This window comes from Typopeltis vanoorti, chromosome 8 (genome assembly GCF_054136105.1).
Source record: "Typopeltis vanoorti isolate ZY-2024b chromosome 8, IOZ_Tvanoo_1.0, whole genome shotgun sequence".
NCBI classification, from domain to species: domain Eukaryota; kingdom Metazoa; phylum Arthropoda; class Arachnida; order Uropygi; family Thelyphonidae; genus Typopeltis; species Typopeltis vanoorti.
Genome location: NC_143556.1, coordinates 68,212,899 through 68,229,665, shown reverse-complemented (window position 1 = coordinate 68,229,665; position 16,767 = coordinate 68,212,899). Strand labels below are relative to the sequence as shown.

Below are 16,767 nucleotides of genomic sequence, written 5' to 3'. Positions count from 1 at the left end.
TTTTTCAGGTTATCTTGGAAGTAAAGAAATATATTACAGGCCGTACCGCTTCTGAAGGTAGCAGGATATTGGTTCACTGTTACTATGGCAACAGCGAAGCATATCCAATTTGTAACTAAGCAGATGCGTAGAAAATCCCATAAAAGCCATCATTGCCCAAATCACATTATTCTACGTATATATAACATTACATTATGATTGCTAATATGAAATTGCATGGCCAAGATGACTCTATACAACTGTGTGCCTTTGGATTTTCTGGAATTAACTGATCGGCTGTAACAAAGTAAATGTCATATAGATTTTAGATTTAGCCAGTTTATTATTTATTATAAACTGGCTAACGATAAGCAGTGAATGTTTTCGTTATAAAATGAACTTCACTCGTCACAATGCACATGACATTTTATTACAATAATATATACATAAACACTTATCCCTTCATTAATTTAATGAGGAAGCTCCTCAACACCACTCAGCCTGTGGCTAGTACCATCAGATTATGTATCTTCACTAAATAAAGATTCAGAGCTGTCATCCACTGTGAAACACACATTTTCCACCACTTCATCTATCATTCCATCAAGAGCCCAGAATTTTTCTTCTTCTTCAACAGCATAGGTTATTCAAATTTTCCATGTGCACTCAGTAATTTTTTTGAAATCCTTCCATGACCAGTCTTTCAACATCTGAAATTTTGAAAGTTGTATTTTTAGCTGCAACATGCCCCTTAATTTGTGCCCAGATGAGTTCTATGGGGATCAGTTCAAATTGGTATGGTGGAAGACGAATAACTGTGTGTCCTTTCCGTTTGCGAATACTGTCAATGCGATATTTTTGAAACTGACTTTTGACATTTGCCACCAAGTTCAATAGTTATGTTTTCATCATATCAAAAGTAAAACCAATTCCTTTTTCCTTCAGCCACTTTTGAATGTCCTTTTTGCATGTAGCCTGAGATGGCACATTTTCCACTCGGACAGAATGGTAAGGAGCATTGACCATTACAATAATGCTGTTAGGTTCAATGTTTGGCAAAAACATGTTCGTGAACCAATGTTCATAGTGCTTTCCATCCATTTCCTTATGACAATCGTCTTGTGATTTCTGCACTCATAAAATTTCAAGCCCCCCCCCCGGTAGAAATCCGTCTTCACTCCCAGTGTGCGTAATGATTATATAAGATCCCTTTCTACTCAGTGCTTTCAGGCCTGTTGGTTTGTTAAGTCCAACAAAAATGCTTGACGAGCACTTTTTACTATCGTGTCCTGGAGAACTTTAGTGCAGGTGTGACTAGCATTCACCCAGGTTTCGGCTGCATAATAAATTTTTCGTCCCTCGATATTTGCTGATAGAATGCATTTTATTTGCAACGCCATAAAATTATATCTCCCCTTTCAAGCAATGCCGATGATTGCTTTCTTGTGGCGGAAACAAAACTAAAGACCTTTAACAACCGGTAAGTTGTTGTTAATGCAATATAAGGGAGATCTTCATCATTGTTTACAGCAGTCATTAACTTATATATCGTAGGAATTTCTTTCTTTTAAGGTTACACAGTGGTCAGCATTCAGGGTTAAGAATTTAGGAAGACACAACACACGTGTTAAAATAATTACTTTATTTAACATTAGGAAAGTAACATTTGACGTTTCGACCCTCTTTATTGAGGTCATCATCAGAAAAATACATATGTATAAGAACCAAGCTACATGCTACTGCACTTCACAAAGGTAAAATGAAATTAATGAAAGGTTTTTATTATTATTATTATCCCATGGTATTATTACACCAGATCGTTGAGGTCAAGTTCGTTTATTTTAAACAGCATCTTTTCTGGGTTGTTATAGAGTTCACATTTGAAAATATTCATCCAGTTTAGCAAATGCATTGGTGATGCTTCCTCGATGTTACAGATTTTGCAGGTGAAGAAGACTTTTATGCCATTGCTAAACTTGATTGGTCTTGTGTGGCCAGTCTTGAGGCGAGAGATCATGGTAGTGGCACTGTGATTAAACTTGGAGTTAATGGTAGCTCCTGGATTTTCTACTGAGTACCAGTGATGAGTCATGTCCTGAAGAATTGTTCTTTTTATGTTGGTTTTTTTTTTTGTGGGGGGGGGGGTGTGCTTTTAAAAAGATCGAAATCTGTGGTATCACTTGATGTTGCGCCCATTTTTGCTACTTCATCTGCAGTTTCATTTCCCTTTAATCCCACATGGTATGGAATCCATTGGAAGATTATTTTGGAATTCTTATGTAGTTTGTTTATGTTTTTTGCTATGTCTCTAAGTATTTCTTGATGGCTAGTGTAGCAGTTCTTAATAACTTGAAGGGCTGCTAGGGAATCTGTGAAAAATATAAACTCCTTTGGGTTTTGTTTGTCCAAATATTGCAGTACTGTGTTAATGGCTATTAATTCTGCATGGTATGAGTTGCATCCAATACTGTTAGTTGTTTTTAGTTCTATATTATGAGAGCCATAGATCAGTACGCTGCTAAGGAATCTGTGAAAAATATAAACTCCTTCGGGTTTTGTTTGTCCAAATATTGCAGTACTGTGTTAATGGCTATTAATTCTGCATGGTATGAGTTGCATCCAATACTGTTAGTTGTTTTTAGTTCTATATTATGAGAGCCATAGATCAGTACGCTGCTAAGGAATCTGTGAAAAATATAAACTCCTTTGGGTTTTGTTTGTCCAAATATTGCAGTACTGTGTAAATGGCTATTAATTCTGCATGGTATGAGTTGCATCAAATACTGTTAGTTGCTTTTAGTGCTATATTATGAGAGCCATAGATCAGAATGCCACTCCCAGAATTGCCATTTGGATTTTTGGAGCCATCTGTGTAGATCTTTATTGAGTCACGTCCATATTCCATTATTTTTGAAAGGGCTAATGATCTCAAGATTTCAGGGTTTTCTAAGCTTTTTTTTCTCATGTTTCTCTATTTCAGAGTTGATAACTATATTTTTCCTGTCTTGATTTGGAGGAAATGCTGGGTAGTCAGCTATTTTATTTGGACAATCCAAGGGAATTTTATTGTCTATGATTTTCATGCATTGTTGATTTTTTCTGTATTCTGTTTGTTGGTTTCCAGTTTGTAAAAGGTTCACTTGTTCTATGATGTGAAGGTTGGCTCTTTTTTCTACAAATTTGGTAAGATTTTCTTGTCACCTAATTTTTAAAGGAACAAGGTTGGATTCGAATTCTGATATTTGTTGTATTCCTTAGTCCACATATGATTTTAGCTGCATTTTTCCGAATTTTTATAAGCTCGTCTAAACTGGTTTGTGATGTTTGCATCCAGATTGGAGAAACATATTCCATTATGGGAAGGATAATAGAGGTATATGTGACTTTTAAGGTTTTAGCATCGGTTCCCCACTCTTTACCTGAGATACTTTTCATGATATTTAGCCTTCTTTTTGCTCTGACTGCAACATTGTTGATATGTTTATTGAAGCTTAGCGATGGATCCAGAGTTACTCCAAGGTATTTGGGGTTTTCATTAAATGTAATGAGTTGACTGTTTAGCTTAATCTTTGGTCTCCACTTTCTGAGGTAGTTATTAATAGTAAAAACACAGATTTCTGATTTAGTAGGGTTAATTTTGATTTTTTGGTTTTCACAGTATGTAGCTAAACTTTCAATGGCTTTGTTTAAGTGACCTTCTGCTATTTCTAAGTTGTTGTGAGCTGAGAATAGGACCAAATCATCAGCAAACATAGCTATCTTTGTTTCTTTATTTATATTTTTATCTAAGTCATTTAAGTAGATGGAAAAAGGGAGTGGGCTCAAAATACTACCTTGAGGGAGTCCCTGTCTTATTTTCACTTTCTTGGAAAAGGTATTATTTATTCTGACTCGAATTGTTCTATTTCTTAGAAAGTCATAGATCCAGTTAAGAACTTTCCCTTCCAATATGACAAAGTTTGGAAAAGAGTTTCTGCCTCCACACCTTGTCAAAGGCATTGCTAAAATCTATAAAAGCTGCAATGGTGGATTTGGTAGGTTTGGTCTGGAAGTTATCTTGAATTGTCTGGGTTAAGTAGAAAAGTTGAACAGTTATTGAGTGATTTCTTCTAAAGGCAGCCTGAAAATGTGGTAGTATACTATTTTTGTTTAGATAGTAATTCAAACGTTGGAGTATCATTTTTTCCATTAATTTGCCTGGAATTGAAGTCAGTGAAATTGGTCTATAACTTCCTAGTTGGTCTTGCAGTTTGTTAGGCTTTAAGATTGGTATGATTGTGGCTGTCTTCCAGTCTTTCAGAACTTTTCCTTGTTTTAGGCTATTGTTGTATAGGCGAAGTAGCCAATCTAGTGCTAGGGAAGGAAGATGTTTGATCATAATTTCTTATATGTTATCTGGTCCACATGATTTATTTATATCTAGTCTCTCCAAGGCATCAATTGGGTTGATGGTCTTTCCTAGTATTCATCTCTAGTGTGCTTATATTTTGAAAATGAAAGGCCAAGGAGATGGGGAGATGAGGAGATCTCCCCATCTCCAATTTTGATATTTCCATCTAGATCTTTTAGCATGTTAGTCTCACTTACCTTTGGTAGGTCTCTTTGTAAATTAGCAGTCAGTTTCCAAAGTTTGGTATCTGAAGTGTTTGAATTTAAGTTGTGGCATAATTCTTGCCACCTAGTTCTTTGTAATATATTATATTTTTGTTTAATTTCAGCATTTATCTTGTTGTACTCAATCCTGGTTTCTGGAGAGCTTTCAATTTTTAAGATATTATATAATTCATTTCGTTTAGTTATTTTACTGGCAAGTTCCTGGTGAACCTTTGTGTAGTTTGAAATAATTTTTCTCCTGTAACCCTTTGGGATACTTTTCTTTACTGCATTTAGGATAGTATTCTTCCAAGTTATATAGTCTTTGTCTAAGTCATCATGGTATGTGTGATCTTTCAGCATTTTACTTACATCATCCTTGTATTTCTCCCAATTTGCCTTCTGGAAGTTCCAACAATATTTTCTTTTTTGGGTGGGTCTAGTCATTTTTGGGTTCAGATTGATTAATATTGGAGTATGGTCGCTTCCTACTGGTTCCAAAACAGATCAAATGGCTTTGTCGTGAAGATCAGGAGACACCACAGTGATATCTAGGGCATCTTTTGTACCATAAGAATTAGACAGATAAGTAGGTTCTCCACTATTGAGAGTTATTAGTCCTGTTTCATCTAAGAAATTACTCAGGTTTTCTCCTCTTGGGTTTATTTCCTCAGAACCCCATAACAGGTGTTTGTTATTCATGTCTGCTAAGATAATGGAGTTTTCTTCAATGAGATGGGATAGGTTGGAAAGATTTGGTCCAGGTTTGTCAGGAGGATGATAACAATTGAATATGTTTAATGGCTTTTTACTTGGTTCCAGTATTTGGATTCCTTGTATTTCAGTTCCTTCTGATACTATGTCTAACTCAACAACTTTATATGACAAGTTTCGGATTAGTGTCAGAAGCCCTCCTCCATTTTGGTCCATAGGCTTATCTTGTCTTATGATTTTATAGTTTTTAATGTTTAGTCTGTTGATTTGTTGAAGTTTGGTTTCCTGGATGCAGATAATATCAGCATCATGTTTGTCAGCTAGTAGTAATAGTTCATTTAGTTTTTCTTTGCTTGCTGGGGTAACGATACCATTTAAATTACATTGGATGATATTAATATTTCTTGTAATGGGTGGAATGATTTGCTCATTTCTCAACACTGACATCATTTCCAAATCAAGAGTCCCGTCGGCTGCCGCTAGTATAATCACTGAATCACTGAATACTGAATAATCACTAAGTATAATCACTGAAGGAGGGCAAAAGTCTGACAGTCACCTCCTCGTGGTGCCCTCTGGATGATCTAACGACAGCAGCATTTCTTCTTTTTTCCAGTCATGGAGACAAATTTCAGCGATTAATGAAAGGTAAAATGAATGAATGAATGAAAAAGAAAAACTAGTAGTGAAGTTCCAAGCATCAAAACAACAAGAAAGCAACATATAATTGGGATGCCATATCCAGTGGAACAGCCGATTACAAACCAACATTACTAGGAGCAATCAACACCAACAGACCACAGCCAAGTTATTAACAAATCAAGCTACAACCTCAATCAAGGGAGAACTCTCTCTGCTGAAAAATGGTCTGAACTACGCCAATGCACCGAGGTTAGTTAACAAATTAGATTTCATTTATCATATTGAAAGAGATCTAAGGTCCCTCCATTCCAATCTAGCTGACAAAATACCAATGGAAACAACATAAATATTAAACTCAAATAAAAAACTATGTTGCAACCTAAACAAAACAGAAAAACTGGCCGTCAAATCCTTAAAAAATAACAAAGACATTCTAATCACAAAAGAAGATAAAGCTAATGCTATCGTTGTCCTCTACCTAAAAAAAAATGAATCATTTGGTATCAGACCACAACACTTACCAAATGGTGAACTACAACCCCACTAAAAGCATCGAAAAGAAAACAACAGAATTAATTAAATCCGTGATCACTTGGCCAGAAGAAACAACCAAAAAACTAATATCTTCTGCCAAAAATACGCAAAACAAACACACAACTATGTCCGATAGTTGAAGGAATCGACGGCCCTAATTACCACTTAGCCAAGAAATTAGCAGCCACACTCGAGGAATTGGTAAGTCATTCCCCTCCTACATAAAAAAAAAAATACACATTTTATAAACAAAATTAAAAACATCACACTCAACGACCAAGATTTATTAGTCACCTTCGATATAACTGCCCTTTTCACCAATGTCCCGATCAATGATACTATTATTCTGCTGCAGAAAACATTTCTGCATGACATCACGGCCCTCATTGCCCATACATACTCCGCTCCAGGTATTTTGTGTGGCAAAACAATTTTTATTTACAAAAAGAAGGTACGGCCATGGGCTCCCCCCATGGCCATACCTTCAGCGGAGACCACATGATAGATAATTGCATTTTTCAAAAATAAGTTCCCTGTAACAATTTAATAGCACATGAAACATAATTCTAGCATCGGCAAGTAAGGAAGTAGTAAACTAATTATATACAAAGTACACACGATGTGATAACGTAAAAATTTATGGAACCATTTTATGCAGTGTAAGCCCATAGTACGAATGGTAAGAAAAGCCGGAAATGTAGCTTATTCCGCTACTTCCAAGATAATCTGAAAAAGTATGTAGTTATTTATAGTTTTGTACCTTTTCTTTTCGCATACATGTAACCTACCCAAAAGAATACGTAAAGCCAAAAAACATGGCCTCTCAATTTGAAAGCCTTTAGATTCAGTATGGGCAAGTTAGTTTCTTGAGTTTTGCATAAGTTGTTCCTTTATGTTTATATACTGAAATGTTTATCTCAATTCATTCTTCTTTTTTTTATAACTGAGAAGCACATAAAGATTGACTTACAATTTCTTGAAAACTGTAGTGCACATACCTATCCTCAATATTTCGAATGGTTTCTTATCATAATTGAAATGGTATTTCAAATTGAGTTGTTTCACATTTTTTTAAGAACATAACCCTGATGTAAAGCAAGATATTAATGTTCCGTCTATGCAGGTGGAAAAGAACTTATGGACTTTGAAAAAGATGTGATCATAGGTTGCCATATCAGTTACTTATCTATCTGTGACAATAATAAAAAAACATCATTGCCCAAAATCAAATGCAGGCAACATTAATATCTGAGATCTTAGTTTCTATAAAGTGGCAACTGAACATAAGTCAATCATCAAACATTGAAATAACATCACAGACTATACTGGTGACAAAAACATCTATACTTGCTTCAAAGCACTGTTAATTTGTGCACTTTTCCATTGGATAAATGTGAGTATAGTTCGCCCACCGTTTGTAGATCTCCCCTTTGGCAAAATTCTTGGCAAAATAGTCAATTCATGCTGTAGGGGAGAAAGAAATGAAGGATGTATGAATGCCAACATGCGAAATCACATGCTTTCTTGTTTGTCGCTGTACTAGTACTAGCTTGATTTTTGTTGTTGCTTTTTTGCATTTTTTTAAATTATTAATTTGTATGATGGATCCAGTACAGTCAACAAGTTCTGTCGTTGTTTAACAACAGAACTTGTTAACTGTAGTTTCAGTAGCTCTTGTAAAAGAATATTGAATAATGTGCTGACATTCTGCAAAAAAGAATCGTCTCCTTGTTCCCCTTTCTCAAGTCATAAAAAGTGCAAGTGCAATTGTGGGCGTATCGGGGTCGACTGTTAAAAGAATTCGTAGGGAATCAAAAGGTGAAGGTAAACCAAAATTTAAATCTCCTAAAAAAAAACGCCAGAGTAAAGAAAACCATCGAAACCGTAGCTTTGAATGATTTTAATGTAGACGTTATAAGAAAAACTATTCACGAATGTTACGTGGTCGAGAAAAGAGTGCCAACTGTTCCGAAATTGATTCCTGTGCTTAAAGAAAAAAATGAATTTTCCTTGGAAAAGAGACACTTTAAGGAAAATACTTCATGAAATCGGATTTTGTTTTAAAAAGTCCCAGAATAAAAGGAAACTTATCATGGAGCGAAGTGACATTGTTTTATCTAGAACGCAGTATTTGAGACCAATAAGACGTTTCAGGGAGGAGAAAAGACCAATTGTGTATCTAGATGAAACTTGGATTGATAGTAAGTTAACTTATGGAAAATGTTGGCAGTCTAAAGAAGAATGTGGAGTGCTACAAACTGGAAATGCCTCGCAGCGCATAATAATTTTGTGTGCAGGTGGAGAAATGGTTTTTTTTTTACCGAATTCAAACTTACTATACAAATCCAATTACTATAGGCAAATGAATTCTACGATCTTCGAAAAGTGGGCAGAAGAAAAACTGATTCCAAACCTTCCTAAAAATGCTGTTGTTATAATTGATAATGCTTCAGATCGCTCTATTCGATTAAACAAAGTTCCAAATTGGTCTAATAAGAAGCAAGTTCTTATGGATTGGCTCTCTGCAAATAATATTTCTCATTCCCCAGATATGCAAAAAATTGAATTGCTTAATTTGGTCAAAAGAAACTCGCCCACAACTAAACTATTTAAATTCGACATGATGCTCAAAGAGCATGGATTTCCAGCTTTGAGGCTACCACCATATCATTGCGATATTAATGCTATTGAGTATGTTTGGACAGAATTGAAACGTTTCATTCGTCATCGCAATGTAACTGGAGATATTGACATGTCGAAACTTTTTAAGCTTTCAGAACAGGCGACTGAAAGTATTACAGTTCAAAACTGGGGAAAATATCTTTCATGTCACCTCATTGGAAAATATGTATTGGGACAGTGACGGAATTATCGAAGAATTATGCAAACCTTTGGTGATCAGTTTAAGTGAAAGTGATGGCGATTCGGACACCGATTCAGATGACTATGAAGATTAAAAGAATTTGATAATGGTAGTTTTTTCCAACCTTTTTTTTTGCATGGGTTTGTTAAAAGAGTCACAACAAGTCATAAATAATTAATCAGTTTAGGACATTAAAGTGTCTCAGTTCTCTCAACTGTAAGTTTAGAATATCTAAGTTCACCTGAAAAAATTTCTGTTTTTCATTAAAATTATTTTTATTTTATAGAAAACTTTCTTAAAAATAAACTTAGTTAAATTTTTGTTTTATGCTATACTATTTTATTTTTGTTAATACTCTACATACGTTTTTCCAACTGTTATGCAAGCAAAATAGTTACACTTTAAAAACTACAATGTTCGTAAAAGAAAACTAAATTTACCTGTAATAATAAACAAACACATCCCAGAAAACAGATTGATTACCCTATTATCGGAATGGATTCTCCTTTTTCTGACATGCGCAGAAATGTCGAGGGACCTCTAATCGGTGGGCGAACTATATGGTAGATACATGAGGGACACCTTATGATCTAATGCATCATTCTACAGGCATAAAAGTTTAGAAGTGTTTCTCCTATTGAAGTCATTGACCTTTGTAGTCCCCATGAGGATGAGGACAGTACACTTCTGGATACTGCAATCTGTGGCAATTTTAAAGAACAAATCGATGTTACTTTCAAACTAATAATGCACAACAATTTCCTCAAACCATATTCAGAAATTCTAGTCTCAACATGAACTCCTTTGGATGAATAGGAACATTATATATAGACTAATCAGCATCCAAAAACTACATGGAATGGCAGTCATGATGAAAGAGGAGTGACTCAAAATATAACTTGTACATCACAAACTTGTGGAAAGTGTGCTTAGAGGGATAGAGGGTGTGAAAAAAAAAATAAAAAAGAGAGAGTGAAATTTAAATTCCCTATATATTTCATACACTTTCTCCAAGTAGGGTTTTTTTTTTTTTTAATGCCCCATCCTTATCTACTATATAGGCATAATAATATATTAATGGAAGGCAGCTTTTAGGTTTATGCATCTAGTTTACACAACAGTCAGAATTTCATATAGATGAGGAGGATCAGTAGAGAAAAGATGTCTACAAATACAATGTGCACTGGGATACAAAGAACCATGTAGCTGTCCATAAATACAAACGGTATCCTACCAATTCCATGTAATGGTTATTAAGGTGCAAAGAGCAAACAGACCTTTCAGCAGTAATAGTGATTACACAGTAAACAGTTATATTCATCCTAATTAATATTAGGATGAGTAGATATCCACAAATGTTCATAAAAATATTTTAAAAAAGTTAATACCATCCCTAAAAATATTTAGAGAGTGGTTATTACTGCTGAGAAGAGAAAGGATAGTTCAATTAAGTGAGAATTTTCTATGGAGATTCAGTGATAAGAGGAGCTATTGATGAGAGCATAAAAATGTACCTGTGCTGCTCAGGTACAAATATTAATGATGTGAAGCTATTAGGATGCAAAAATGTATAGTGAAAGAGCTGATCATTTTGGTGGGTACAAATGACCTGAAAGGTGACAAGACATGAAAGAGAGAGAGAGAGAGAGAGAGACAGCACGATTATAAAGGAATCGATATCAATACATAGGTTATGCAAGAGGAATAATGTTCAGTTTGTGGATGCATGTAGTGAGTTCAATGAACAAAAGAACTTAATTCTTGCACTTGAATGGAGTCTGGAAAAAATACTACTGAATCGGTAGATACCAATGAGGCAAGTGAGCACAAGAATGAACAGAAAATGCTGAATTTATTTCCTTGGGTGACCATTTTGTTCTGATTTGGGCTGAGAAGGCAATAATGCTTTATGTCCACTAATGTCAGAAGTATTTGGAACAAGAGGAAGTTTTTGGTAGACTGGAGTTTGCTTTTCTTGCCCAAATATTAGTAGCATTAACTAATTGTGAATAAATGATATAGTTATTGGGGGAAAAATGTGAAGGGGATGCAGCATTTCGAGGGCAGACAGAGCAAACAGAATGAAGGAACGGAACCAGGGTTCCAGAAATACAACTTAAATCTGTTATCAACAAACACAAAAAAATAAATAAATAAAATAAATAATACACACACACTTACTCACCCATATTATCAGTCTAAATATTTTCATAAGTGATGTTTTAAAAATGTTATAACAAAACAAAAGCAATACATTCTTTAATTCTTACTACACCTTATACATAATTATATAGAAATATACTTTATATGGGTTTAAAATTTATGCAACTGAAAAAAGTTCATTTAAGGGCTTATCTTTTCTTTTAAAAATAAATCACATATTTACTGATTTATATGAATAAAGTTCTGAAGAGAAGGACCATTCATATGCATCATTAATAAATCAGAGCAGAGGGATTCACTGATCACTGAACTTCCCTGTTATTACGTTCATTTGATTTAAACCTTGTTAACATGATATTCTTGCTGGTATAATATCTACAATTTCATGCAGTTCTAAAGAGAATAGAAATCTGTCCTTATTACTCATTGTTCTTTCAAAAAAAGAGTAATGAGCAATAAAGAAAGGACAGGTTTGGTTACTACTCATTGCTTGCATCTAAAATTTGAATGTTTAGATGCTTCCGCACAATTCTGAGCAAAGTTAATGAAACATTTTTCACTGTCATAAAATAAATACTGAAATGCTTACCTAAAATCAGTTTCTTCCCAAAATCTTCCAGATCTTCAGATGAGGTCAATGCATGAAACAGTTTTAGCAACTTTTGATTTTCATTTTCAATCTTTTTATATCAAATACATTATTGGCTCATAGTTTTTTTTTTTTCCCTCTTTCAACACTCAAATAGAACTCTCTGCTTGCATTGTAAATACCTAGACTACTATTTATGTCAGCTAAAAATGTCCACCCAAAATGTAGAGCTCTCATTCCTTGCAGAACATTCAGGGTACTGTTCACATGTTATATTCTGATTTTATTTTTGAGGTTTTTTCTTTTATAACAGTTACTTGAATAAAGTTAGTAAATCTAAGAGAAAATGGATTCTAAATGCAAAGGAGTATTCTTCATTTTCTTCAATAGGCCTATTAATGTTGCAGCATCATCCCCTTTTCTATTGCCTATACATTTTCTCCAAATGTATTATCACTGCAGAGTAGTTATTAACAAGTGCAGTCAGTGTTCCCACTATTATTGAGGAATTTTGTTTTTAATGTGGTACCTTTCCTATTCTCATTTTGAATTCTGGCAAAAGGTGTGTGTGTGTGTGCAAGTGTGCTTGCTTTAATCACTGTCTCAAATTCAGCAATAAAGACAGCAGTTTGTTATTAGCCCACTGCTTTTTTTCTTTTTTCCTAGTGCCACTTGATCTATCTGTTTCTATGCCAGCTATCCAACTGCCAGTCTTCCATGGAAAGAATAACTTGTTCCTTTCACTCTCTAATGGATTATCAAAGTATCCTGCAGCTGTGGAGTCGTGGAGAAGAATAATGGAAACAAATACCTCCTTCAGTTTCTGATTTTTGTATATATAAAATGCTAGAGACATGCTTTTGGGTGATTTCTGGTCCATGTCAGCATTTTCTGTGAGAACTGGATGCCTCATTTGATGTCTATAGTCACTACTATGAAAGATCCTCAAAAAATTTGTAATAATTTATAGCTGCTGTCAGCAGATCTGGAATTTTTTTTACATATATTACAAAATGCTTCATTTCCACAGCACAACCAGTTACTCGAGTCATTTGTCTCAGAAAGAACATCTTATGTCATCATTTTTACTTGATGACACAAAAGAATTATTTTTTGCAGCATTCTTAACACTTTCAGTTACTTTACCATTGCAGTCACTTACTTCTGCACCATTTCATAAAACTAAAGAGAAGTTTGTGTTTCTTTTCGTTTACTGTTCACAAAAAAAGGGCAAATTTATACAGATTATCTATGAACAACAAATAAAATCTATGAAAATAAGGAAGTAGTTAACTCTTTTCCCAATGTTCATCATGTGATTCAATCTCTGACTTTTCTCTGCAAGATTATTATTTTAAAGCCTTTTCATTATGTAAAATGTTTAAGTATATGCTTTATGTTGTAAATTTATATCAAGTTAATTTATGTTGTAAACTGAGAAAATAAGTATATGCAAACAATATACAGTAATCTACCATTTATCCAACCTTCGAAAGAGCGATCCTTCCAAGATTCGAACCATAAGTCAGCTGCCCTCTGAAATTGAACTTTCCTGCAATATATTAGTACTCTTGTGTGTCAGCCGAATTTAATCACGTTTTTGCTTTTTCTCTTAACACTAGATATGACTATTTATATATATGAAGAAGTATGCTCAGCTGCAAATACAACATCCAATGGGTAATATAAAAGAAAAAGCATATTGTTGATTAAAAAAAAAGTACGTGCCTTAAACCGATTCATAACTTTTTCTTTAGAATGGCATTCTAAAGAAATACATAAATCAGGATGTAATCCTGATTTATGTGTGGTCTCTTGTTTAGGTTTAATTAGCTTTAGCAATATCAATATTTATTCTTCTTTTCATTAATTCACTATTTTATAATGCAGCATTTTGAATTTTCAAAAATTTTCAAAAATTTTTTAGTTGGCTAAGAAATATCTATGTTTATTCTGACTTACTAAATTTAGTAAAATTAGCAAGATTACAAGCATCAATTTTTGCAATTTGCATACAATGCATTAAATTTTAGTAATACAAAATTGAGGCATCAATGCATACTGCTGATGTCTGTCATTTGTGTACTGCAGAACTAAAGGAAGCCTCCTGTTTCTTAGCACAGAGTTTCATTTCATACAGAAAATTTGTATATTTTTTTAAATGCTTGGAAACTAAACAATTTTCCAGGAATGGTTTACTCATCATTTAGCACCACAAGTAAACACACATGCAAAAAAGCAAGGATGTATTCAAAGCTAAATGACTGATATTAATCAGCCAGCCATATATACATCGCTCTAAGTAATTAAATTAATTTCCTGGCCACTTTTATGCCATCAGGCATTTAATAATGCAATAATATGCTGTACACTATTACAATAAAATATGTACAAATATCTGTACACTAAAATTATTTCATTTAAAAATTAGTTTATTATTAATTCTAGCATGGACGATTGTTTAAGAGAATTTTATTTAAAAGCTGAATAATATAAATCAGGTTTTATGAATTATTAATTAAAGCAACGTGTATTTTACTTGTATAAATATTCAAGAGAGCCTCCGTAGCTTAGTCAGTAAAATCGAAGCCCTTCGGTCGAAAAGATCTGGATTCGATTCCCATCCATGATGTGAGGAACCTTTATCTGTGACACCTTCGGCTAAAGGAAAGTTAGCTGGTCTCATACAGGTAGAGTGTTTTTTCACCTGGAAACTCAGGTTTTTCGTCTCTCAGAACAGGCAAACTGGCCCTGTGAACACACACACGGATCTACAGTTATGAATACTTGCTCTTAGGGGGATGCAGCAAAGGAGTGACGAGCCTGCTGCATTAATTTGTCGTAAACCTCTCATTAGGGGACTCTACCCACCTTAATGAAGCTGATGACTTCTCATCACTTATCTTAGTATCCCATAGTGCAAAGCACATATCTCCCACTGATGAGACCTCAATAAAGTCAAAACCGGTCTGGGTATTGATCCTTCGCATAATGCTTAGCATTATACATATCTGTAATGATATGCACTTTGCATTATGGAATACTAAGGCAAGTGATGAGAAGTCATTAGCTTCTATATACGAGTTGCCCTGTCCTGATTATATTTCAGGCACAAACTTTGCTTACACTTGGATAAAGGATTAAACCAAGTATATAATTTCTGGGTATCTTTAAATTTATAGTATAAAAAAGTGAAAAATTTCCAAAAACTCATACAAAATGTTTAGATAGGAGAAATTTCAAAAAAGAATATTAAAGGTTAACACTCACCTAATGTTGCATCAATGTCTTGCTTACTGGAAGGGGCATTTTTGAGGCAAGAAGGTAGGCTAACATTAATCTGAAGATGATGGAGATGGTGCTAAAGAGGATATAGTGGGTGCTGGAGAATCAGTATTTGAATCAGGATCAGATTCTGGTGCTGGAGAATCAGGATTTGATTCTGTTGGTGAAAGAGGGATGCTTACCACTGAAGTTGGTTCCTTGAAAATGGTATCTAGGATTGTTTGCACAGCCTTTTTTTTTTTTTCATCATAAATGGCCTTGTAGCAGCTGATGTTTTCACTAACTGTATGGTAAACCTTTGTAAACTGCTCAATGTTAGGATCTTGCTCCTCAAGCTTAGCAAATCCTGCTTCAGATTCTAGCACCAGAATCTGATCCTGATTCAAATACTGATTCCCCATAAATCTTCACTAATTCTTTTGTCATAAACTTTTTTGGCTTTGGATCTTCTGATTCTTCGTGTTCTTGTGTTTCTATCAGCTGCTTCTCTATTTCCATAAGGTCTTCATTGATTAATTTTTGTGAATAAGACTCTAGTAAGTCAATGACATCATTTTCATTGATGTCCAGTGCATTACCACTATCTGCCACAGCTTTTCTGGCTTCAGCCATGTCTTCTGTGAAGACATGAAAATCATCACAGAATTGGGAGCACAGTTTGTTCCACATCCCTTTTATTGTTGATTGCTTCACTTCTTCACAAGAATCAGCAATGTTTTTTTGATGGCATCATAGATGTTATAATTCTTCCAGAACTCTAAACTTTAAAATTCCAAAATTTTAAAGGGAATTTTCTTTTCGAACAATAACATTCCACATCAGGAATAAAAGAGTCCAAGAACCAATCTTCAAAACATGGCAAGTGTGACCCAGGCCCTTAAAATTGACTTCTAAATAATGGGAAGAGCTGCTTTAATAATGTGGCAAAGTGCTCTTGGATTTTCAGAGCAGTAAACAAGAAAAGGCTTGAGGTTAAATTCTCTGGATGCATTACCCCCAAGCAATAATAAGGTTAGTCTGTCCTTTGCTGCTTTATGCCCTGCTGCACTTTTTTCTTCTTTCAAGATGTAAGTTCTTATAGGCATTTTTTCCCAGAACAATCCACTTTCATCTATGTTAAATATTTGTTCTGGCAAATAATCCCCCTCCTCAATAATTTTCTTCAACATTTCAGGAAATTCAGTTGCTGCAGCTACATCAGCACTGGCTTTTTTAATTGTACTTTAATTTTATGCATATTTGCCCTATTTTTGAAACGATTAAACCAACCTTTACTTGCAACAAATTCTTCATCACAACTACCTTCATTTGCATAGCTTATAAACAGCACATGTAAAAAACTTTATTTCCTTGTTTCCATTGTAATCACCTTTCTCTTCACTGCAGGCTCACCTGGACTTGCAGT

General features: G+C 34.3%; 2 protein-coding genes across 5 annotated transcripts in view; both read right to left on the bottom strand.

The window, feature by feature from the left end:
• LOC150104072 (CUGBP Elav-like family member 1) overlaps positions 1–16,767 on the bottom strand; it is a 579,257-nt gene that overhangs the window by 431,878 nt on the left and 130,612 nt on the right. The gene's annotated exons all lie outside the window — the stretch shown is intronic.
• LOC150104073 (uncharacterized) lies at positions 877–7,241 on the bottom strand. Its single transcript, XM_090397039.1, has 3 exons — positions 7,223–7,241; positions 1,458–1,539; positions 877–1,015 (listed from the first exon to the last, which is right to left on the bottom strand). The coding sequence occupies exons 1-3, from the start codon at positions 7,239–7,241 to the stop codon at positions 877–879; spliced, it is 240 nt and encodes a 79-aa protein (XP_090253165.1).